Source organism: Carassius auratus, chromosome 1 (assembly GCF_003368295.1).
Source record: "Carassius auratus strain Wakin chromosome 1, ASM336829v1, whole genome shotgun sequence".
Lineage (NCBI taxonomy): Eukaryota > Metazoa > Chordata > Actinopteri > Cypriniformes > Cyprinidae > Carassius > Carassius auratus.
This window is the reverse complement of record NC_039243.1, coordinates 13,661,920-13,687,352: the sequence shown is the minus strand read 5'-3', so window position 1 is coordinate 13,687,352 and position 25,433 is coordinate 13,661,920. Positions and strand designations below refer to the sequence as shown.

The following is a 25,433-nucleotide window of genomic DNA, read 5'->3' as shown; positions in this document are numbered from 1 at the left end:
TACAACAAGAACTTTAAACAGTGATATTGGGTGTTTGTTTGTTTGCTTTCAAACAAGCTTTTTAAAGGCTGATGAAAAGTTATCTCATTTTGTTGCCCTATCTGACAGAAAAATTAAAGTCAACTAAATAAACAGATAATTCTGACAATATCACACAGTTAATTAAACGGCAATAAAAACTCTGGTTATTAGACACACTATTGATGTCAATCTTAGTCATATTAATCGGAATTCAAAAGTTCAAATGTTATCTATTACTTCTAGAAAAGTCAACTCATTTCCTATATTTATCAGTTATCTTGAATCAGACTGATTCATGATCTGTCACTGCTGGGTCAATGAAGCGTCAGTCATATCTAGTCAAAGTCATCTGAATCTTTCAGCGTGGGATATTATGAGTTCCCCACCCTGGGAGTCATGCTTAGCTGATTTTAAAACTCAGTTCAGTTGATGTGGAAAACCACCCAAAACTTGGATGTGGATCCAAGCACTCAGTAGTTGAGTCAGAGTCACCCTACTAGCAAATACAGGAGCACACAGTAGCTCCTAAAAGGTTGATAGGTCACTCCCTTGACCCTAGGGTACACAGAAATGTTCAGCAGCCAGAAAAGAGAGAATTCCAAGTTTGTCCATGTGATGTTGCACATTGGTGTCAGATGACATGGTGTATTGTTATAGCCACAAGACAGTTTGTTGCCAGAACTAGCCCCAGCAGGTTAGGCACCATCAGCAGAGGCTTCTGGATCAAAGTTGTATGTCTGCTTAATTGCTATCTTTGGGTAGTTTTGTTTCCTTTTAGTTTATTATGCATCAGAAGGTATTTTAAATACTTTACGCTTGAAATTGATTGTTTTAAATATTTCTGGATACTGTAGGCTATTTGTGATCAAATAAATTTAGTGTAGTGTATGGCCACTCAGATCAGATCCTGTTTAGGACAGTTCCTGATGTTTTCTCCGAATGCCACAATTAAATCTCAGATAAGGTCAGGTTGGAATCCATGACCATTTCAAAAACTGACAAGACATTTGAGCAAGGACTGGAAAAAACAATAGACACATTCAAAGTACCTTATACTGGTTTGGAGCTCTCAAAGTGTCTTTTAACATTAAGTGAAGAATTGTCAACAAAAAAATCTACCAGTTGTGCTTTAAATTCAAGACGTGGCATATTTCATATAATACAGCCTTTCTCGAAAAAGAACCTGAGATATATCTTCATCAAATAGCAGGCCACCAGCGAGGATCTAGAAACAAATCCTATATTAAGGCATTTTATTTTACATTGCCACTTCTAATAACGGTTTCTTCAGTACTCTCACATCTTCTGTACTCTCACATCAAAATCCACCAACACATTTTTTGGAACTGGAGTGATGGATTTATTTCTTAATAACACAAAGCCTTTCAGTTCACAAGATGTTAAATTATTGGGATAACTTGAGGATTATTGTGAAGGTTTTTATTTTTATTTTTTACCAGCTGTTTAATCTCTCATTCTGACGGCACCCATTCACTGATCCATTGGTGAGCAAGTGATGTAATGCTAAATTTCTCCAAATTTGTTTAGAAGATGAATCAAATGAATTCATCTTGGATGGCCCGAGGGTGGTTACACTGTCAGCAAATTTTCTTTTTTGGGTGAACTATTCCTTTAAGACTGAGAAGTCAACCAGACAGAAATAGGTAGAGGATTCTGGCAGGTGACAGTAGTGGCAAATATAGTTGCCAAAAGCAAGGCAGATCTGTTTAAAAGTGTTTAATTGAACTGAAGAGAAGAGAATGCAGGGAGATTAAGATCAGTTGCAGGATGTTTATATTTGCCAAATTTGGCAGTGTATGAAATAATTGATTAAACTCTGCATGGGGCACAACAGATGATTCATGATGCTTAACAGAGCAAATGAATCATGAGAGGGCTTGTTAGGGTTCTCCTGGCTCCATCTAGTGTTCACCAGTGGAGACTACAGTGGGACCCTCAATTTAGATGTACTTAATATTTTGTCCCAAAATGAAAATCAATGAATATTCATTGGTTAATGGATTATGGATAGAGGAGTCATATTTTATTACTATCTTTTGACAGATTTATTTATTGCGCAAACACAGCTTTTCACTTCATAAAATGTTAATTGAAGGAGTGCAGTCATGTGGATTATTTCAGGATTATTGTGATGCTTTTATCAGCTGTTTGGACTCTTATTTTGATTGCACTGACATCTTCACTTTTTACACATATAATAAGTGTATTTTTATGTCCTTAAGCACCTGCATCACACAAGACAGTAACAAGACGGTACAAAAGAACAGTAAAAACAGTACAATCTCTCATGATCAAACACACAAAGCTTTAATGTTTACGCACAAGAGGGAGCCAGATGTCCACAAGATTTAATCATCTGTTCAACAAGGCAGGACAGTCCATTACACTTGAACCTTACCTGGTTCTCATGCTCGGCATCTCTTTAAGTCTTCCATCACACAACAGCGCAGCGGTTACCAAAATGTTCTTGAAATAAATATTAAATAAGCATTTTATAAATATAAAATAAATGTATGTAAAATAAATCATTTTTACAGACAGATATAAATAAAAATATAAAATATAACAGCTAAATATAATTAGCTGAAAACAAGATGTCACTCAGAAGAGACTATATTTGTTTTCTTTCTTACAATAGCTTACAACAGAAGACCCCGAAGGGTTGAGTGTAGGTAAAAAGTGACATTGGAAATACTGTAGGGTAAAATAAATAATGAAAACAGGTGTTTTATTACAATTTTGAAATATCTTTATGTCAAAGCCCATAACATCTAGATTGACAAAAAATACTCGATAGATAGATAGATAGATAGATAGATAGATAGATAGATGAATTTACAGCACTCAAGCGATTCCATATTTCTCATCGGCAGAAGGCCGTTGTGAGTATACAGTTTTATGCAAAAGTTTGGGGACCCCTGATAATTATCATACTTTTAATTTATAATCTGCTGGGCTTTCAAAGCAGCAACTTCATCTGGATATATTTTATACCGTATGGAGACAGTAACATTTCATTTCTGTAATTAGATTTTTTTTTATTATTATTTTTTAATGTGAATCGTAACAAAAATACACAGGTGCAAAAACTTGGGCACCCTAAAGTAATAGCATCAATATTTAGTTGAGCCACCTTTTGCTAAAACCTGCCTGTAGACACTTCTTATAGCCACTAATAAGACCCTTCTGGCTGCAGATATTTTGAACCATTCTTCCTGGCAATATGTCACTAGTTCAGTCAGGTTTGATGGCTGCCGAGCATGAGCAGATTTTCGATGATGTTCAAGTCTGGGGACTTGGATTCTAGAATTCTAGAACATTGCATCTGTGTCTGTGCATGAACTCCTTGGTAGATTTGGAACAATGCTTTGAGTCATTGTCCTGCTAAAATAAATAACTCCGGCATAACTTCAACCTTTTGGCTGTTTCTTAAACATTATTCTTGAGAATCTACTGATACTGGGTGGAATCCATGCAACCCTCAACTCTTTCCTGTACCTTTGCCTGCCACACAGCTCCACAACATGATGGAAACTCCAACAAATATTACAGCAAGGAGCAGTTTCTTCTCCTGGAATGCTGTGTTCTTTTTCCGCCATGCAAAGGGCCTCTTGTTGTGACCAAGTGGTTTCACTCTTTTAACAGAAAATTATTCCAAAATAATTCAGGCTTGTCCAGATGAACCTTTGCATACCTCAAATGACTCTTCTTGCTGGCACTGGCAGTACACAGAAAAGCCTTTTTCTTGATCACCCGTCCATTGAGCTGTTCATTGTGCAAACTGAGTTGGACTGTCGAACGATTTGCAATGACATTATCAGTAGCAAGATGTTCTTGGAGCTAATAAATTGAATATCATGTTGTAATTAATTAATCAGCAATAAGAGACTACAGGTATTAAATCAACACAATTTAACTTTTGCACAGCCTTTTTTTACATTAATTTATTCCATATAACTCAATACTGCTACACTATGAATTTCTGTCTGAAAAACATCACATTATGCTGCTTTCTCTAGAAACTGAATGGAATATCACTACGATCTTTTCTAATAAAGAAAGAGCAAATTATTATCCAGCCTCAGAGGGGGGCCCAAACTTTTGCATAAAACTGTCTAAATGCAAATAGAGTCTATAGAGGAACAAATTTAAATTTAGACTGCCTGTTTGATGTACATAAACATACTATTGCTCAAGCTTGGAATGGAAATGAAGTCAAATCCATTTGCTTTTAAAGGTTTTAATTTAATTTGATTGACGCTCTTTTATCATTATATCGGATATCGCCTGTATCTGTTATATCTTTTACATTAAAAACGGAGGACGAGGGATGTTGAGATTAGAGCTCGCAGTGGTAATCTGGATTAGTCAACTGTCCACATACAGCGTGTCATCAGTGATCAACTTCAGTTTTACCCTGTCACATTTCAAGAAGCATAGACACTGATGCAGCATGTCTTAACTGCTAAATCACAATTATGTAAGGTAAGGGATACTGGACAGCCAGCTGGTCATTATAACAAGAAAACAACCCGGGTTCACCCGGGTTCACCCCTTCTAACCCTTTCAAAGTTGTGATATCTGGATGTAGCCTATATTTTTCTTGCTTGCCAATTAATGGACATAAAATATTTGAGCTAAAATTGCGTATTTCTTTTCTCGTACATTATCTATTGCATTATTAATAAATAATAATTACACTTTTACAGTTATTATATGTATTGTTCTGCAATTCAAATTAGTTTATAAACTTCGCTTTCTCCTAGTTTTTCGATTACTAGCTACTTAGCGACTGTAATATGCGATGCAAGAGAAAAATCGAAACATCCAGTTTAGAGGTGATTATGCAAAAATACCTGGTCGTCGCTCAGTGCTGCGAATGACCCAATCAGAATCAAGTATTTTTGAGAACCGTTATGGATGTTGATAGAAACAGAGAAAGATATGCTTATTAAAGATATTTACATTGATTAAATGGAATAACACAAGTTAGACGTGACTTAATAAAACTAACAGGATTGTAGCATATAAAGATGATTACAACAAACATGAATGTAATCACATAAATAGCTCAGAGTCAGAAGTAATTACTTTCCATCCTCTAGTGAATTTTTTATGCAAACTTCCTAAATGTTCTGTCATGTTGTTAGTGGCAATACAGTGCACTCCTACACAAGCGTTCCCCTGACGGTGTGGATGCAAAAGATGCTTGGATGCAAGGAATCATCTGGGACGGCGGTGAGATACAAGCTGACTGCTTCGGGTGTGTGTTCATGGTGTGTTCACTGCTGTGTGTGTGCACTTTGGATGGGTTAAATGCAGAGCACAAATTCTAAGTATGGGTCATCATACTTGGCTGTATGTCCCGTCACTTAAAGACAGTTGGCTACATCAGCAATTTGTGCATCAATGCAACAGACAATAGTGGAAAACTTGGCATAGGTGAGGCCATTTTCAACTGTGGCTTTTAATGTATTAGATGCTTCACTTCATTTTATGCTTTGTCTTCCTGCTTACCTTTTTTACTCTTCAGATTGCAGTCTGCAAGATGAGAATTTCTCATTGGTTTTTACTGTGGCCTCCTACATGAACAACATTCTCACTTTGCCCAATGGATTCTTCTATGACCATTTTGGCACATTGGCAATGTGATTTTGAGCTATGTGAGTCTGTCTCTCGTACGATGTAAAGCAGAGGTCAGGCAAGAATTAGCAGAACTGCTGTGTCTCTCTGCGGTAGAGTCAAGAAGTTTATCTGATTGCGTGTGGGGTGTGCTTAAGCAGATAGTAGAAATCAACGTGGGCGTTTGACTGGACTCCAAAAACAGGGCTTTGTGCATTGTAGCCATTAAGTGAAAACAGCCACTAAGTAAGATTTGTTGAAACTGACAGAAATATTTGCAAATGCAAGCTGTTGTGTAATGTTAGGTACCACTTGTTCTATACAAAAACAAAAAACAAAAAACAAACAAACAAACAAACAAAAAAAAACACATAAAAGGGAAAACCCTGAAACACCACTATAATATGAAGCATTTCCTACTTATTTTGTAGATTTCTTTATAGCATCCGACACTCTTACTGTGGCATTGTCCAGTAAAGTTTTTTATTAATAATAACATTCATATTTGAATTTTCCTCTCTTTTCACAGAAACAGCTCTCTCTTTCTTGCTTTTTCCTGCTCTGTCCTTCATAGCTGTGGGAGGTATTGTATTTCTATAATGACAAATAGGCACGTATGTTCATGAATGTTTATATTTCATGCATGCAATTCATCAAGGTTATGATCAATTTCTTGCATTACTTGTCCTCATTACAGGTGGGGAACCTTTTTGACTCACATTGACCAACAATTATTACAGTCTCTAATGGGGCCGTTGACTCTTCTTATAGTTATCTTTCTTACAATCTACGAGCTATGAAACATGTGACCTGTTTCTGATGCAGAAAAGCTAGTTCCTCTAGACTGGTCTATTGTAATGCACTTCTAGGTGGTTGTCCTGCATCTTCAATAAACAAGCTACAGGTAGTCCAAAATGCTATGCTAATTATGTCTCTATTTGTTTCTCTGTTTTGCCACAGGATTAACATCCCTTTACATTTGTACCCTTACAATTCTGAACACATGTGGAAACATTGAACATTCTGTAATTAACTCCTTAATTTTTTTATTTTTTATTTCAGACCAAAATGATAAAATAAATTAAATAAAAAAACACACTTTTACTCTTTGTCATAAAAGCAAGCAAATATGTAAACTAAAGGTCCCTGTATGTAGAAAGAGTATGGTTTAAATCATTTCATTAGGTAGTTAATTAAAGCAGATGCAATATTTCACTCTTCACGTTTGGAGTTGGCAAACTGATTGTTCTCTTCTTTGTTCATGAGTCCTCTTAGTTAGCGAGACATCATTCGGACAAACTCTGTTGAAAAATAGATTAGTTAAAAATGAACAGAAAGTTTCCTTTCCAATTTATGAGCAGAAATAGCCAAGTACTATAGCGTGTGTGTGTGTGTGTGCACACATGCAGACACTTATCAAAAGTGAGTTACAAATGAAGAATATTCATTATAAAGATGCAAATATATATATTCATTCCATTAGCATCTTTTATAAACACTTCCTGGCCTCTTTATTAGGTAACCCCTTTATAATCAAAAATGCCTTAATTCTTTGTAGCATAGATTCATTCAAGAGCTGGAAACATCCCACAGGGATTTTGGTCCATACTGACATGATAGCATCATGTAGTTGTTAAAGATTTGTCGGCTGCTCATCCATGGTGCAAATCTCCCTATCCACCACATTCCAAAGCTGCTCTATTGGATTGAGATCTTGTGACTGTGGAGGCCATTTGAGTAAAGTGAACTCATTGTCATGTTCAAGAAATTATAATTCTAACCTTCAAAGTCAACCTGTCCGTCTCCATTGATGTCAACATCCCTGAGGATCTCATCAATCTCTCTTTGATTGAGCTGCTCTCCCATCAGCTTCTTCATAGCTTCCCTCAGTTCAGCCAGACTGATCTGACCATCACCGTCGGAGTCAAACTGAGATCAAGATCAATTAAAAGAGGTGTGACTTAAGAAAGCTTGGGAATACAGAACACCTGACAGCAGAGTGGAACGCTAACCTCTCTAAAAGCATCTCTGAGTTCTTTCACTCCGATCATGTCTGCTGTCTCAGCCAGCATCTTTGGACCCATCAGGTCTACAAAGTCCTCGAAGTCCACTCTACCGCCACCTAGTGAAAAAACATACAATCATGTAAGAAGTATCATGAACGCATCCTAGATGAGTGGATCAGATATTTATGCTTTACTGTGTCTGTTCTTAAATAAAACTCTCAGTATAACTGAAATAATGAAATATAATGGTAATGACAAAGTTGCCACTCACAGATTTGCTGACTGAGTTCAATCAGCTCCATTTCTGTGGGCATGTAGCCCATCGTCCTCATACACTCGCCCAGATCTTTACAGCTAATGAAGCCGTCCTTGTCTTTGTCAAATTCTCTGAAGGCTTCTTTTAACTCTAAAGGCAGAGAAAGAATGAGAGAGAGAGAGCATCTTCTTGTTGACATTAATGTGCAATGCATTAAGAGGATTCTAAAAGGATAAATTTATGGTGATCACTCATATAATTTGTTGGATGAGTGGTTCATCCAAAACTACTCACACTTGTGCAATTGCAAAGCAGTAGCCAATGCTTTTTTATTTTGAATTGTTTAAAAAACAAAATGAAGCAATGCAATTATAAAGTGTGCTGCGTCTGTAGCTCAAATGCTGTACAAAACTATTTTATAAGTGGTCAATGTCTTTTGAGGGAATACAACAGCACGGCATGAGGAAAAGACTTGAATTCAGTTTAAATCACAGCTGTTTTTTGAGAGAAATTATTTTTTAGAAATTATATTTTGTTAAAATGAAGACATGTGAATGAGAGCTATGAGATATTCTTTGATTTTCTCCTTTGTGTTGCACAGAAGAAAGAAAATTCTACAGGCTTGAAAAGACATGAGTGTGAGTCAATTATTTTTAGCATTTAATTGAATTATTCCATTAAATGTATCTTATCAAGGATTTAGAGGAGATTGAAGGTAGATTCAGGTAATGGCAGGGATACTTTTTGATGTATAGGGAGTGATGTGAGGGAATCATATATTTTTGGATGGTGGGAGAGTTTAACGTTCTTAATGACATAAAGCGTATCAGTGATGTTGGATATCTCTGTACCTTCAATTTCCTCTGGCCGAAGATTTCTGTCCTGCAGTGAGTACAGATTTTAAAGAGACATACAGAGACAAGCTATTAGGACAAACACACAGAAATGTAGACAGTAACATACAAACAAAACACACACACACACACACAAAACATGCATTATAATTAAAATAATAATAAATAATTAATTTAAAAAAAATAATTAAAATAATGTAACTGAATTAAATGACACATTATGTGGAAAAATAATAGATAAATTGTTTAGAAAGTGCAGGAACCCTGTATTATAATCTCTCCTGTAATCTGCTTAGCCTTCAGACTGTGCTTGTTGAACTGTCACTCAGAGTGCATTGTACCAGCGAACCTTAAGCACACCTGTCAGTGACGCCGGGGGCAATCATCTGCACACACTGCTTGAACATGCGGGTGGATGAATGAAACACATGAGGCTCTGATTACCAGTCAGCACAAGTAAAAACAAAACGAGTGCCTGCATGTGAAATGTGCTTCTTTCTCACATAAACTTAATGCATCTTCTCCTTTCCAAGGAAAGATTCAACTGATACAGAATGACCACCAGACTTGATACCATAACACACACGGGCATATCCTCCTAAAAAAAAAAAAAAAAAATGTCCATATAAACCCCAGTTTGGGGGATAACCACCGTTTCACCTACACCACATATGTACAATATACTGCAGAAAATTAAAGAAATAGTTGATATTAAATAAAATGTATTTACCATCAGGCCATCCAAGGTGTAGATGAGTTTGTTTTCTAATCTGAAGAGATTTGGAGAAATGTAGCTTTACATCACTTGCTCACCAATGGATCCTCTGCAGTAAATGGGTGCCGTCAGAATGAGAGTCCAAACAGCTGATAAAAACATCACAATAATCCACAAGTAATACACACCACTCCAGTCCATTCGCTAATGTCTTGTGAAAAGTTGTTTGTATTAAAAATCCATATTTTTTTACTTAAAACTTTTGCTTCTGGCTAAAAATTTGTCCTCTATCTATGTTTTCTCCAGTGAAAAAGTTGTCTAGTCATAGGGAAGAAATATGCACAGATCAAACATTGTTAAAAACATACACCTTGATGGATTGGGTTATTACAAACACAGTTTTACACATCACAAGATGTTGTGACCCATTCACTGCAGAGGATCCATTGGTGAGCAAGTGATGTAATGTTACATTTCTCCAAATCTGTTCTTATGAAGAAACAAACTCATCTACATCTTATATAATCTAATTATATTGTCAGCAAGTGCTTAGCATTTATGGGTAAACTATTTCTTTAATGAACTTATGGGTTTTATGGATTTAACATTTTCCTTACAAAAATAAGGTTGGTTTTGTGCAGTTTTTAAAAATATTGAAGTCCTGAAGCAAAAACTGACGGAGAATGACAATGTTATGGTATTATTAATTATTAGTTTATCGAAGGATTAAAAAACACATGGGATTGTGTGTTGAAAGATATTCATGTTCATGGAAATTGAGAAATTCAGTCATTAAATCGTTATCAGCTCCAAATAAAAAAAGAACAAGTGGAGCAATGAAATCTCAACTGAATCAACATTTGTACATTACATAAGTAAGATAAGAACAAATGGTAGAGTGATTTAGATTTTGATCTGATTGACTGAGCCTGTGTTTTGGCAGTGGCCAGCCAGAACATATTCACACAGCTGGTGAGTATTTAGACAGATTACTACCATGAATTGGCAAGCGTGATACAAGCAACAGTAGGATATGGTAACTATGGTGAACAGATAACAAGGGTCCAGGTTGACAGCCAGGTAACAAATGGAGTCACATTGAGAATGGAGTTCACTTATCTTTTTTTTGTGAAAATCAGATACACACCCATACAATATATCGTTTTTACACAGTCTGTTCAACATCCAACACCCTAGAGCCTCAATAAGTGCTGCACAACTAAGCAGTTAGTGAAAATGGCTTTAGCTAAATAAATATGTCACAAACAATTTCAGGGAAATTTTATATTGGTTTTGTTTACAATCTACTCTATCCACACAAAAGGAATTCAGGGATTATCAGACAGATGGAGACATTGATATGAAACATTAAGCTTCTATAAAACATGCACAATGATTGTCTTTTTTCCCTGCAAAGACATAAGAGGTTTTTCCAAGATTCTCCCATGAGTTAAAAAGAACATTATACTAATGGTTTTTATAAATCATAACCTGTATGCTAAAATTGACAACAGAACGATATGTCTCAGTCCCATCCATCAATACTGGAGGCTTCAGCATCTAAATTACAATTTTAAAAAGAACTAATTTCTTCATTCACCCAAACCACATCACTATCAGGTAATTTTATACTATATAAATTTCTGATTTGCATTTATGTCTATTACGGACACTTTAATGTAAAGTATTAAATTTCAGCAGATGCTGCATTAAGGAATTGGCAACATAAAAAATGACCTGACATTGCCTCACAATGGTGAATAATGTGGCACAGCATCCTCCAGTCACAGGAACGGGAGATGATGTGTCATTATTGAAGTAATGGTGGCTCAAGGGAGGTAAATAGGATTTGACTGAAGATGGATAAGAAAGAAAATGATAATCTGATTCCCTGATGGGAATTCTGACACTGATGTTCTATATATCTTAAGCCAACCTCAGGCAAGTTATGCCTAATTTTTATCAACATGTATCCTGTCCAACCAGAGGACCGAAAACACTGGATCATTGCTACACTCAGTTTAAGAATGCCTACAAAGCTCGCTCACTACCGGCTTTCAGCAAATCGGACCATGCTACCATTTTCCTCACACCGGAATATAAACAAAGGCTCGTTCAAGATCCCCCAGTGCAGAGATTGTTGACGCGATGGCAGGGGGGCAGGGTTTCATATTTTATTGAAGCACCCCTTGGCGCCGCCATTGGCTTGCGGACCCCCACCTACTATTAGCATTCCATTGACTCCCATTCATTTTGGTGTCACTTTGACAGTGAATAACTTTACATGTGAGGCATTTAAAGACTCCATTTGTCCATTCATTATTTATAAAGAAACACGGAAATGTATAAAAGGCCCCATTACCTTGTATCTTATGTTGTGGCTCCATAGAAGCAGTTTTTGTAAAAATAGGCTAACGATTACATCATAACCTATGACTCTCTGTCGCACAGTAGTGAAATTACCATATGTACAGGAGGAGAAGCTCTTTCTCTTGCCACAGTGATTAGAAGACTTACAATTGTCAGACAGTTTGCTCATGTGACATCTACATCATCAAGCTCAGTTTGAGTCTGCGCAGTATGCTCGACCCCCAGGAAGTGCATGCTTCTAATTGACTTCACTTGTTTCCATTGAATCTAAAGGGTTCGCTGTGTCCCTTTCTTGTACTGTCTATGAGCGATGGTCCGCCCAATCATAAGCCATGCGGCTTCAGGCGGCTCTTGATGACATAGACTGGGAAATGTTTTGGGCAAGTTCATGTGACGTCAGCGAGTTCACGGCTGTAGCATTAAGCTTTGTAAACATGCTAGCCGAACAAGCTACGGATACAATAACTATAAGGACCTTTCTCAAATCAGAAACCGTGGGTGGACAAAACAATCCGTGCAGCAGTAAACAAACGCACTGCTGCTTACAACGCTGGTCTTCTGCTGATCAGCTCGCTGGTTTGTTTACACCCATTTTTAACAAGTCTCTTGCTACATCGGTGGTTCCCACCTCATTAAAAAAATATGTCGTCATCCCTGTGCCTAAGAACAATAAACCCCTTTGTCTGAATGACTATCGTCCAGTTGGCCTCACATCAATAGTCATGAAGGTCTTTGAGGGACTGGTCATAAACGTCATCTGCTCCTTCATCCCGGATACTTTGGACCCTCTTCGGTTTGCCTATCGCCCAAACAGATCCACTGATGATGCCATCTCTCACATCCTGCACTCTTCTCTCTCACACATTCACATTGAAGACCTCAAGTGGTGAAAGTAGGCCAGTACACCTCAAACTCCATCACCCTAAACGTAGGAGCCCCACAGGGCTGTGTCCTGAGTCTCCTGCTCTACTCTCTCTACACACATGACTGCGTGTCTCGCACAGCTCCACATCTATAATAAAATTTTCTGATGAAACTGTGGTTCTGGGCCTCATTCACAACAATAATGAGACCGCATACTTGGATGAGGTAGAGAAATTAACATCATGGTGCCAGGACAATTGTCTCTTTCTGACTGTGAGCAAAACTAAAGAACTGATTGTGGACTTCAGGAAGAGACAGCAGCAGCCCTATACTCCTCTTATGATCAGCGGGACCCCTGTGGAGAGGGTGAGCAGCTTCAAGTACCTTGGTGTAAACATCTCCGAGGACCTGACTTGGACTACTCACATTCAAACACAGGTTAATAAAGCCAGGCAAAGACTGTACCATCTGCGACAGCTGAGCAAATTCAGGGTCTCACCAGCAATCCTGAATACTTTCTATTCTGGGGCTATAGAAAGTGCATTGACTTAGTGTATCTCAGTGTGGTATGGGAACAGCTCCAGTCAAGACCGCAAAGCCCTGCAGAGAGTTGTGCGCTTAGCTGAGCACATCTCCGGGTCTGCTTTCCCCTCTCTGCAGGACATTTACCTCAAACGCTGCAGAAGCAGAGCTGCTAAAATCATCAAAGACTCCACCCACCCCAGTAACCATCTTTTCATTTTGCTGCCATCTGGTAAGAGCTTCCGTAAACTCAGGAGGAGTTTCTTCCCCCAGGCCATCAGGCTCCTACACTCAAAACCAGCCTCTTAACATCTTCCTGTCTCTGCTTAATGTTCACTTTATCAGTAAGATATTCATCATTCACTACCTCACATTGACACACTGACAGTGTCAACCTGTTTGCACATTTGCCTCTTGTACATTCCTGTGTACTTAATATTTAAGACTACAGTATAATGCACATATACACATTGTACATCCCTGTGTATCTTAATATTTAACACTACAGTTTACATTCATGCACATTATTTTGCATTCAATATTTAATTCCACAATATACATCTTTTTAAACTGCAATTCTTATATTTTTATTGTTAACTTTTATTTAATTCTTTCATTGCTATATTTATGTATATTTTAATCTGTGTTGTTTTCTTTAATAATTGCACTGTCCATGAAATATAATGACTGTTGAAAATGCAGCTTTGCGATCACAGAAATAAATTATAATAATTTCAAAATAATTTTAACTAAAACAGAGTTATTTAAAATTTTAATAATATTTTCCAATAATAATTTCTTGCTTTATTTTTTATCAAATGAATGCAGCACTCAAAATAAGAGACTTCCTTTTAAAAATTAAATAATATTACTAACCCCAAACTTTTGAAGTTTGGTGAAATGTTCCTTTATGTTAGTACATTACAAATATTGCAACTAAATCAATAGCTTAACTTATTACACAAAATCACTAATTTACTTTCTTTTTACTGTTTTTTTTTTTTTTTTTTTTTTTTACAAATTTTACTGTCTTTTTTAAAATCTGATATCTTACCTTTTCATGCTGTTTGTTTTAGATGGCTTCGCTCCCATCATTTGTATTTCTCTAATTGTCCCTGCTCCAACTCTTTCTTCTCATCTCTGTCCCTCCCTCCCTCCATCCCTCCCTCTCACTCTTTATCTCTCTCTCTTGGTTGCTGTACTCAGATTATTACATAAACTTTGCGACACAAGATTCCTGTCGTCAGAATATCCCAAGAGGGGTGGAGTTTCTTAAACAAGAGGTGATGGGTAATGATGCTAATACTACTAAAAACAGCAGTGGGACCTATTCCTTCAGCCAGAAATGCTATTTGCTGGGTTTTCTGAGCACTCTAATTCTGATGCTCTTGGTCATTGCATGAGCTGTCGGTTTTCTCTCTCTCTCTCTGCATGTTCTTTATCCTGCCCCTTCTTTCTTTCTCCATGTAATTCCACATACTTATTTTGACTTGTGTTGGACTCTTATCACTTTTCTACTGCAAGTGACTGTTCTGGTATGGTACAAAATAGGAAGGGATGGAGGGATGAGGAGAGAAATGTAGAGAGAGAGAGAGAGAAAGAAAGAGTGAAAAGATGTGCTTCATAATCCACAACATTCCAGATTACATGGTGAGTGGAACGCAGCTGAAAGATTAGTAGAAAGATTGTAGAGAACAGGTAGACAGACATCAGATGGTTTTTAGAAGAGTGAAGAGCTGCACCCTGCAGTGACACTATATACAGTATACAATATACAGTACTTATTATTTATATATATGTATATATATATATATATGTATATATATATATAGAGAGAGAGAGAGAGAGAGAGAGAGAGAGATCTAGGGCTGTTTCATAATACAATAATATGGCATTTCAGTGATATTATATTTGTTAACATGCACTATACAAATGCTCCGTGGCACGAGAGGGCAGTGTCAAATCAGTGAATTCAGTCAGACACTTTGAATGATTTAAATATGAACAATGGATATTTCCTTTAAATCTATTTTAAAAAAGAGGGGTCTTATACGCCCAATACAAAAAGCTAAAGCTAGAGCTATATATTTAGCTTTCTTCAGATGCCTTTGTATCCACCTTCAGCAGCTGCATTATGGGAATATTACCATTAGGGGGCACCAAACAAGCACTTTTAATATTCAAAGTATTTACAAAGGGAAGACCTGTGTTGAAAAAGCACAAGTTCATATTTTTCATAAGGTGATTGTGGGACAAAATTTTCAATATTGTGTGGATTCACTAAAAATAAAAGAGAGAGAAAAAAAAAATTATATAAAAAATGAAAATACCACACAAATCTTGGACCTTCTGTATTTTGTCATTATATTAAAAACCTTTTGTTATACATGCCTCTGCGTAGTTGATTAAAATGTGTTTTGTATACATACATATGCAAATAATGTGTATGCACAAAACTAAAGCTGTAATTATAATTATATTAGTATTTTTAAATGGATGAGTTGGACTGGCGAGTACAGGACAAACAGTCAGCAAGTGCACAGTGAATGTGGAGAAGGATAATAGATTATGCTCTCAGTATAAACTAACCAATCACAACAAATATTCAAAATCCCTTTATAAATCCCAGTCAGGGGAAGACCCTGATTCTCCACCTAGTCTCCTCCCCGAAATCACCTTATATGGAGCTTACAACGCAATGATCTGCATATCACTTCCATACATATTCCCATCCACGTGACTGCATGTTTAAAAAAGGTGGTATAAAGGTGACAAATAAATGTTAAACAGTTATGGACCTAAAACTGACCCCTGAGGGATGTCAACTGAGACAGAGCTAATCTCAGACCACCCATAGAAACAAACTGGGAGCGGTCAGTAAAATAAGATCTCAACCACCTTAAGGCAGTCCCAGACACACCAAACACTCTTTCAAGATGAATAAGTAATAGACTGTGATCTACAGTATCAAATGCGGCTCTTAGATCAAGAAGATTTTTTGCAGAAGCAACAAAAGAGGCCCCTGAAATTGAACTTTTTATTTTATTTTCAGTGAAATTAATGTAGCGTAATATATATTTTTTCAATAATATCTTTTCTTTATTATTTTGTATTCTGAAAGATTTTCATTGTACTATTTAATATTTATGCAATAATAAACATACTGCAATCTTTGACCAAACTGATTTACATCAGCCTTCTTGGAAATTTCCTTATGTAGTGCCTGCCAGTGCCCAGCAAATGTGCTTTTATTGCGTCAGGTGGCATCTTTAATCTAGGAAGGATACTACTTTGAGTAATATAAATGCACAATAGTTATTATACTTTCTTTTTAAATACAGTATATATAATTTCACACACACAGACACACACACACACAAACCCCAGTCTTTGAGGAATTTTTTTTATAAATGTTCTTTCCTTAGCAGAGAAGACCAAACAATCGATAATTGTGGTCTGACTTATATTTGCATCCAATAACAATGGGAGCATTTCTATAGCATGCCTAAACACTTTCATTTATTAATTTTTAGGTATCAGTGAGTCTGCCATTCTCATTCCCTCCATCTCTCTGCAAACAACAATTGTAAACGTGTGCATTTATGTGTATACTGCATGCATGTAATCCACATTGATGTCAAAGAGTCAGTCGTTCTTTGTTAAAACACTGGTGAATCAAAGATCGTAGTGTCTTACTCTAAACCTTAGACTTCGATCATTGGTAGACTATCCATCTCTAATAAAACATTAATAAATCATCAGGTTAACAAGCTAACATCCACTTTCTCTATATCCTATTTACTTACACATATGTGCACAGGCAGGCAGATGGTGTCTTCCTGTTGGTACACAACCATGACTAATGTCACATTTTAAAGTGATAGTACACCCAAAAATGAAAATATGTCTTTATTTCACCCTCATGTTATTCCATACTTGTCTGATATTCTTTCTTTCTTCCAAAACAACACTGGACCCCACTGACTTGTATTATGTAGGGGGTGGTGGTGGAACCTGAGACATTCTTTGAATATCTTCTTTTGTGTTCCACAGAATTCTCACTCATGATTGTTTTTCATGAAATAAAGAACCAGCCGGCAAGATTGAACAGAGTGGCTCTTAATTCGGTTACCTGTGGAGACCTGGTCTGTGATTGGTGGATTAAGTTATTCTATTACAAGACATCCAGACAACTGACCTACTGACGGTGAAAAGTAGAACGCTTCTGTTGATTCAAACAGCTTTTGTACTTGTTTATGTGTATATGTGAGTGGGCTATAGAGGAGATTTGGGTTGTCTGCTGTATATTGGTGGGCTGTCGGTGGATTAAGGCCAAAACACAAGAGAAGAGACAAAAAACAGAGAAACACCAATGCAGCCCATGGTTGGAGCAGCACAACCCCATTATCTCCTGTAAGATGGGAGAGATCCTGAAGTGGGGCGAAGCCTGTTTTCAATCATGCATCTCCGGTTGCCCTATTCCAGTTGAACATCCCCCCGAACCACTACCAGTCTACTCCACCTCTATCGAGAGCCCTGTCGAGAACCAATCCATCACCATTCCTCAGTGCTACTCATCACGATTTCCAGGATTTCATTCATGAGGTGCTCTGTGATTTCCTCCACAAGTCCTTCCTAGTTTACATAGACGATATCCTGATTTACTCCCTGAGCCTGGCAGAACATCAGCGCCACGTTGCGGAGGTCCTGCAACGCCTGAGGGACTACCAGCTCTATCTTAAAGCCGAGAAGTGTTCCTTCCATCAGCCCTCAGTGCAGTTCCTTGGGTACACCATCTACTGCAGTGGCATCCGGATGGACGAGGGGAAGGTGAGCGCAGTCAGGGAGTCTGGCTCACCAAGGAAAAATCGGAAAATCCAGAACCCATCCTCCAGGACGATATCATAGTCGCTTCTATCACCTGGTCAGCTGAGACTCTTCCTCCTGCCGAACCTCCTAATGACACCCCGCCGGGTTGCCCACCAGGACACCTGTACATCCCCAGGACACGGCGCACTCCACTTATCCACTCCACGCATACATCACTTGGCACTGATCACCCGGGGGTCAATGAAACCCTCTCGTTGCTACGGGAACGCTTCTGGTGGCCCAACATGGCCTCAGATGTCAGAAGGTACGTGAGTGGATGTACCAGCTGCGCCATGTCCAAGAGTCCTCGCCACCTACCATCTGGCAAACTCCTTCCTCTGCCCGTTCCTAATCGCCCGTGGTCATACCTAGGGGTGGACTTCATAACGGACCTTCCACCCTCTGACAATAACACATGTATATTGGTAACAGTGGATAGATTTTCTAAAGCTTGTCGTCTTCTTCCTCTGAAGGGCCTACCTACTGCCATGGAAACAGCAGAACTGATGTTCAACCATGTCTTCAGGTACTTCGGCATCCCATAAGATATCTTCTGGAACCAATTCCTGGGGTGGGCCGAGTACACACAAAACTCCCTCCGTCAACCCACCACCGGACTCACCCCGTTCCAGTGCGTACTCGGCTACCAGCCACCTCTGTTCCCCTGGTCAGGAGAGCCCTCGAATGTCAGACGCAGACGCAGGACGACAGCCGGGACATCCGCCTGCATCTACCCTGCCGCAAGCTCAGTCCCAGATTCATTGGCCCGTTCACCATCACCCAGCAGATAAATCCGGTCACATATAGACTCCAGCTCCCTCCTGAGTACCGGATTCACCCCACGTTCCATGTGTCACTCCTGAAACCTCACCATCCTTCTGTTTCTCCCTCCACAGAACCTGGCGAGACGGAAGCCCCCCCCTCCTCTCCTCCTGGATGACGGTGCAGCCTATATTGTCAAGGACATCCTGGACTCCCGGCGGCGTGGTGGTCAGCTGGAATACCTCGTGGACAAGAAAGAGGGATACGGTCCAGAGGAACGTTCCTGGGTCCCACGCAACGACATCTTGGATCCCACCTTACTGGATACCTTCCATTTCATTCACCCCAATTGACCAGCTCCCAGGGGAAGAGGACGCCCACCACGTCGTTGGGTTTCCTGGACCTCAGGAGCGGGCCGTGGGGAAGGGGGTACTATTACAAACACGCCAGGTTCCACCTCCACACAATCACAGCGCACACCCTCACCTGAATATTAGATCACCACCACCTGTTCCTCATCACCCACTCATCAGCGCTGCACCATAAAAGCCACACACACGCACTCAGTCTTCGTCCGGTAACGTTCGCGACAAGATCATTCCAGTGTGCTAACTATTAGGACTAACTCCTCTTCTTCACTCTCCAAGGATTCTCTCCGAAGGACCCAGTCCCCCCAAAAAGCGTGTGTGTGGTTCACCATTCCCTCCAAGAAGTCACAGCCTTGCCTGCACGGATCCAAACTCCCATTCACTCCTCACTACCTGCTCCTCTGCATGTGTCTTTATAAATAAACATCTTCATCTGTTACTCCTCAGCTTCCCGAGTGATCCGTAACACATATTTAATTTGCAAAGAATTGAAAGTAATGTTTTCCTTTATTGTGTAAAAGAAGCCATGTAACACAATACATTTTGAGATATTTTATGATTATTTTTAACTGTTTTTAGATTAATTTTTTAATATGATGAATTTATATTTTATGTTTTACAAATGTAACATTTAACATTTAATTCAATGTTACCTTTAATTTGTATTAAAAAAATTAAATAAATGTCAGTGTACATTTTAAGCACTTGAAAAATAGCAAAAATAAATTATATGACTTTAATTTTCCAAAGAAAAAAAACTTTAAAACTGTTAGTTGTTCTATAAATCAACAAACAGGATATACAAAATCCTATTCTTGAACATACACACATATTTATTAATTTCAGTGGAGCTAAAAGACAGATTTCAACATCTGTGATGATGGACTGTTGCATACATTTATTAGACTTTTGGGTTTAGTTTGTGGTATGTTAGATGTCCCTTTGATCACAAAGCTGTCCCCATATAGTGTGTGATATATTATTATTACGACAGAGGAAGCGGGAGTGTTCACAAGAGAGTTCTTTTGAGTGAATCAGTTTTAGATCTGATCTCTTGAGTCGTTAATCTCACCCATATAATCCTCCCCTTCTCTATCAATCTCTCTTATTCTTTTTCTTTCATCCCTCACTCTCTTCTCCCAGCCTTTCACTCCTCCTCCTTTCCTCCCTTTCAGTCTTGTTTTTTTTTTTCGACTTGAATTATATGATTTCTAAGATTCAATCTCTGCCCTGTAGATGTTCAGATTAAGACTTTAAAGTATATTTTTTTATAAGATTCTGACGCATGCCAAAGCATAAAATTTGGTATATTGTTGTTACCTTCTTTTGAATGATAATCAGTCTTTAACATTTATGTTCTTTTGGGGCTCAAAAGCTTTTTAAAAGTAAAACAAAATAGTGTTTCATTATTTCTGGGAATGTAAGCTTTAAAGAATGAGGTGTGGTGAATAATAGATTATACATAATACTCTTTCACCTTTTCATCCAGTACGGACCCATAATCCTCTGAAAACAGAGAGTTTGTCAGAAAATTATTATTATGATTATGGTTTTGTAAAAGGGTTTAAGAATGAATAAACTACTGACTGGAAAGAGTATGTGAGGGGTGTGTATGAAAGGAACAATTCTGCTGATTTTTCAGCAAAGAACAATGGTACCATTGTACCAAACATAAAAAAACGTACATACTTATGTAGTAAGATACTACTTCAGCTTGTCTACTTTACAGTTTTATGTTTAAAACTAAAAATTGTTTGCACACTTTTTTTTAAATGATACTCTAATTTCAGCATAACTCTCCTTCCTCCTGACCAATTAAAATATTTTCGCTCCCAATGAGTATTATTATTAAATACGAATGTCTAAGCACAATGTTTGCATCATATATATTTTTATCAGTACTTGATCAAATTCAGTATTTGAAATTTTGCTCTTTTTTCTAAATCAGGAGAGCTACAGTGTCATGCCAACTAATAAGTAACATTCAAGTGAGAGTAACCTTTTAAGATCATGTAGCTATTTAAACATCCAACATTAAAGAGCACAACTACAAATGATAAGACTACAGAATCCTGACCAGCGGTCTTTGAGTTTGAAGAGCAAAAACGAATTTAGACTACCACATGCTCATGTGATCCATTCTCAAATAGAGCCTCTCATTCAGAATCACACATTAACAGCTTTTAGACAGTCTTCACACTATCCATCAGCATAGTAAGCACTGTTGCAACATGAATGAATATGCTAATATTACATTAGCAATCACAGGATTTTTTTTTGTAGTATGACAGACCAGATCACCGTTTTTAGTTTATCTTCCTAAAGATACATTCTAATGTTCACTGCCTGTAAACTGAATTAACACATTGTAATCCTTAATTAACCATTCCAGAGTTCAGCGAACCATAACATTTGTTTGAATCAAGTCCATGATTGACAGAACAACAGCTCACACCTCAGCGCAACATGAAAACATGAATCACATCTGTGACACAGAAGCCCATACCTGACCAAAGACAGATGCAACAATGGGTCTGAGTTTCCTGCGCTCCGTCTCTACTCCGAGGGGCTCTGTGTCAGGGTCAGTGGGTGAGTTCAGACTGAGGGCTTTAGTTTTGGGCGGCCGTTTGAAGCTGCCACCACCTGAAGAAGTGCTCCATCTCCTCAGCTTCTCTATCTTCTTCCTAAAGGACCCCTACATTTACAGTATCATGCAAAAGAGCATTTTTTGATAAAATGTAAGCTCCAAGTATGAAATATGGAGACCGGGACTAATTGTCACATGGGCTTTATTATACATCAATAACAATTAGATCTTGAGGTAAGTACAGTTGCACAAATGCTTGTGCAACAGTAATTTTTTTTTTATTCTGCCCTCTCATAAATCATTTTATTATAGACTATCATTTAAGTAATTATATTATACAATAGTACAATTTGGGGTCAGTAAGTTTTTTGTCAGTCACTGAAGACTGGACTAATGGCTGCTGAAACTTTAGCTTTACAACCACAAGAATAAATTATATATTTAAAAACGAAATATTATTGTTTTTACTGTATGAAAAACATATAATAGTTTTTTTAATGGCATATTTTGTTGTGATAATTTACCGCAACAACATGTTTTGGACACAAATGTTGTGCTAAATGAACTATATCTTTAAATGGTGTTAAAATTATAATTATTTTTTTGGTCAAAACTATAGTTAGTTATAAGCCTGTACAGAAAACCTACTCTAAGAAACATTAAGTGGACTAAAAAGTGTGACAACCAGCCCCGGTCTGCCTGATTTACTTCAAGCCTGTCTTTTTAATTATTGTTCATTACACATAAATAGTGTCAATCTGCCAAACTTATTACATTTTTAATCAGTTGTGCTCCATCTCATAGGCTGAGGCTGAAAGATCACTTACCTTTTTGACAATCTTGTCTTGAGGAACCTCAATGGTTTCCATGCTGCCTGCTTCCACTGACATTTTTCTCTGTGGTGACTGATGAGCATTAATGCTTTTCTATGGATCTGTGTTTGGTTTCTCTCACTCTGTCTGTTTAGAGTCTGTTGCAGAAAATTACATTGAGTGTTTCCATCTCTGGACATCACTCGCCCCTCCTCTGTCTCTCTCTCTCTTCCCCCTCTCTCACTCATGCTCTCATCATTCATTCTCTCTCAATCTGTTCCTCTCTAATACTGTCCCTGCATCTCTCATTCTCTCTCGCTCATTCATATGTAGGTTTTCTGTCTCCTCCTCCCTTCGCTGTATAGATGCTCTGTGTTGAATAAATATAACAAATGTTTTCCCATTGCCAGACACATATATACATTCATGAACGATAATACAAGAACATTTTGAATAGTTTTTTATTTTATTTAAAAAAAAAAAAAAAAAAAAACTGATTCTCCCAAACATATAATTCATATTCAGTGTCATTTTATATCTCAAACTCAGCTTTTATTTTTATTTTTGCAAATTGTTGAAGGCAAATTCAAATGAATTTATCTTCATTTCCACAACTATATTTATTTTGTCTCGTCAGACAGTAGAGTGACATACCAGCAGTATGTGTGATTAGACTGTAAACCTTTCATCTCTCCTTATTTTTCCTGATTTACATCTGATTTAATCCTTTATCCTGTCTCCTGCTCTCTCACAAAATCCTCTTACACATTTCTGTTCCTGTCTATAATTTGTTATCCTCTATTTTCACCATTAATTTACATTTCTATAAATTATATATATATATATATATATATATATATATATATATATATATATATATATATATATATATATAATTGTATTTTATTTTTTTGTGCATCTAAATTAATTTCAGCTTCCATATTTTACTTGAAGTTGCTTGCTGAAAAACACTTTTATGAATATTTTTTATGCTTTCTATTCAGTTAAATGATAAAAATCTACTTCAAAATCAACTATTTTAATTGCAGTTCAGCATTGTCAACAGCCCACACAACCTTCTGAATTCATCTTCTCAAGTCAGTTCTCGATAGACATCCTGCCAAGCAGCAGTTTAAATAAGCAGGTGTAAGACTCGCATTCCACAGTAGTGCTTTTGTTTATAGGTGAGGATCATTCAGCACACACATAACAGCAAAGTTATGTAAGATTAAAAGGGGAGAATGGAGAATAAATCTCTATGATCTGCATGGTACATTTTGTTCTGATCTCGAGAGACTTATATCATATTCAGAGAGATGCTAGAGATGCCCCTTCAATTGTTCAGACTGGTGCAACAATCAACAATTGTTGTTCAAAAGCAGCTTAATAAAAAAAAGGATATTTATGGGAAGGTAAATGTTGGTCCTCACTGTAAGCATGTATGTGTCAGTGAACACGTACACTCCAGTGTAAAACATTCCTTGATTTGCCTGCTGTTCTCATGGTTCCTCATTCCCTTTGTCCTAGAGTGCTCAGAGTAGCTGCAAGCTGCTAGTGACGCATACATGGAGTTTTAATACCACTAAGAGCATCTGTTTCATACTGTTACAGCACAGAGCTCACTCTTTTACAGCTTAAAACATGAACTGTTCCGTCTGTCCACTCTATGCTCCATCCGTTCACCAATTTCCATTTTTTTTCCCTCTCACATGATCCCTTGCTAAGTACAGCTGCTGATTAAAAACTGGGTCAAGCTAATTTATACTGTTGGTCATGTGAGCTTCTTTGCACCGATGGTCAGATGTTCATGCTTCCATTGAAACACAAGGTACTCTTTGGATCATCTCAAATGATCCTGGACAACATGATCAAGATTTTACAAACTTGTGAATGTACATGACATAAAGCTTTATTTTTATTTTTAAAATACAGCATCCTGAAAATGGGGCTTTTCTTTCTTTTTGCTGAGTCATATATATGTATATAGTCAGTAATCTGAACAATGTGAGAGATCAGAGACAGGAATATGAGTCACGTTGATTTGTGTGTGTCTGAGGGGCTTTTGTTTTTAGTTCATTTGTGTTTACCACTGGAAAGGACATTCTCTCTTTAATATTCTCAAAATAGCAACATCCTCAGAGGTAATCCAGCAATACTATGGTTTAAATCAAAACCAGTGTAGCAAAAAGACGCAGAAAAGATAAAGGCTTATAAGGCCATCCCATGATTGTGACCTCTGGATGGTAGACGGTAGACCGCAGTAGAAACATTGTCATTACCAGAATGTTATTTCACATTGTAAAGTCCCAGCCGTGGTTCATCAATATGTAATGAGGAAAAATAGGAAATATAAAACTTAAAATTACTTGTTTGCATAAATATTCACATCATAATAATACAGGGTACTCTGTTTGGAATTAAAATTAAAACTTTTACTGAAAAGTAATTATTATCCTCTAGTCATCTTTTAGGTGATTCTGATTAACCCTTAATAAAAATGTTCTTCTTGGCCTGCAATGTATGTGTTGGGATCTCATTGGGATGAGGTACCAATCAGGACAATGGTATAAAGAGGCGACTAGTGACCGATGCTAGAGGTTGTGGTCTTTAGCATCATTATTAATGCACCCATCTCCCATGCTTGAAACTTCAGTTCAGATCCTGCTTAGAACAACCGGAGGGGCTACACATGGAATACTGTGAAGGCCATCATCAAGTGGAGACACAATACAGCAGTGACATTCCAAAGAATAGGGTATCTGTCAAAAAGTGATGGAAAAACAA

The 25,433-nt window shown here is 37.5% G+C and overlaps 1 protein-coding gene across 1 annotated transcript; it reads right to left on the bottom strand.

Annotated features, from left to right (window-relative positions):
* Positions 1-6,657: 6,657 nt before the first annotated feature.
* On the bottom strand, positions 6,658-22,854 carry LOC113071506 (calcium-binding protein 2-like). The gene is made up of 7 exons (XM_026244883.1): positions 22,665-22,854; positions 21,757-21,945; positions 8,778-8,808; positions 7,942-8,076; positions 7,677-7,786; positions 7,446-7,593; positions 6,658-6,965 (listed from the first exon to the last, which is right to left on the bottom strand). Exons 1-7 carry the CDS (start codon positions 22,725-22,727, stop codon positions 6,940-6,942), a joined length of 702 nt encoding a protein of 233 aa, XP_026100668.1. The 5' UTR covers positions 22,728-22,854; the 3' UTR covers positions 6,658-6,939.
* Between the last annotated feature and the right edge of the window lie 2,579 nt (positions 22,855-25,433).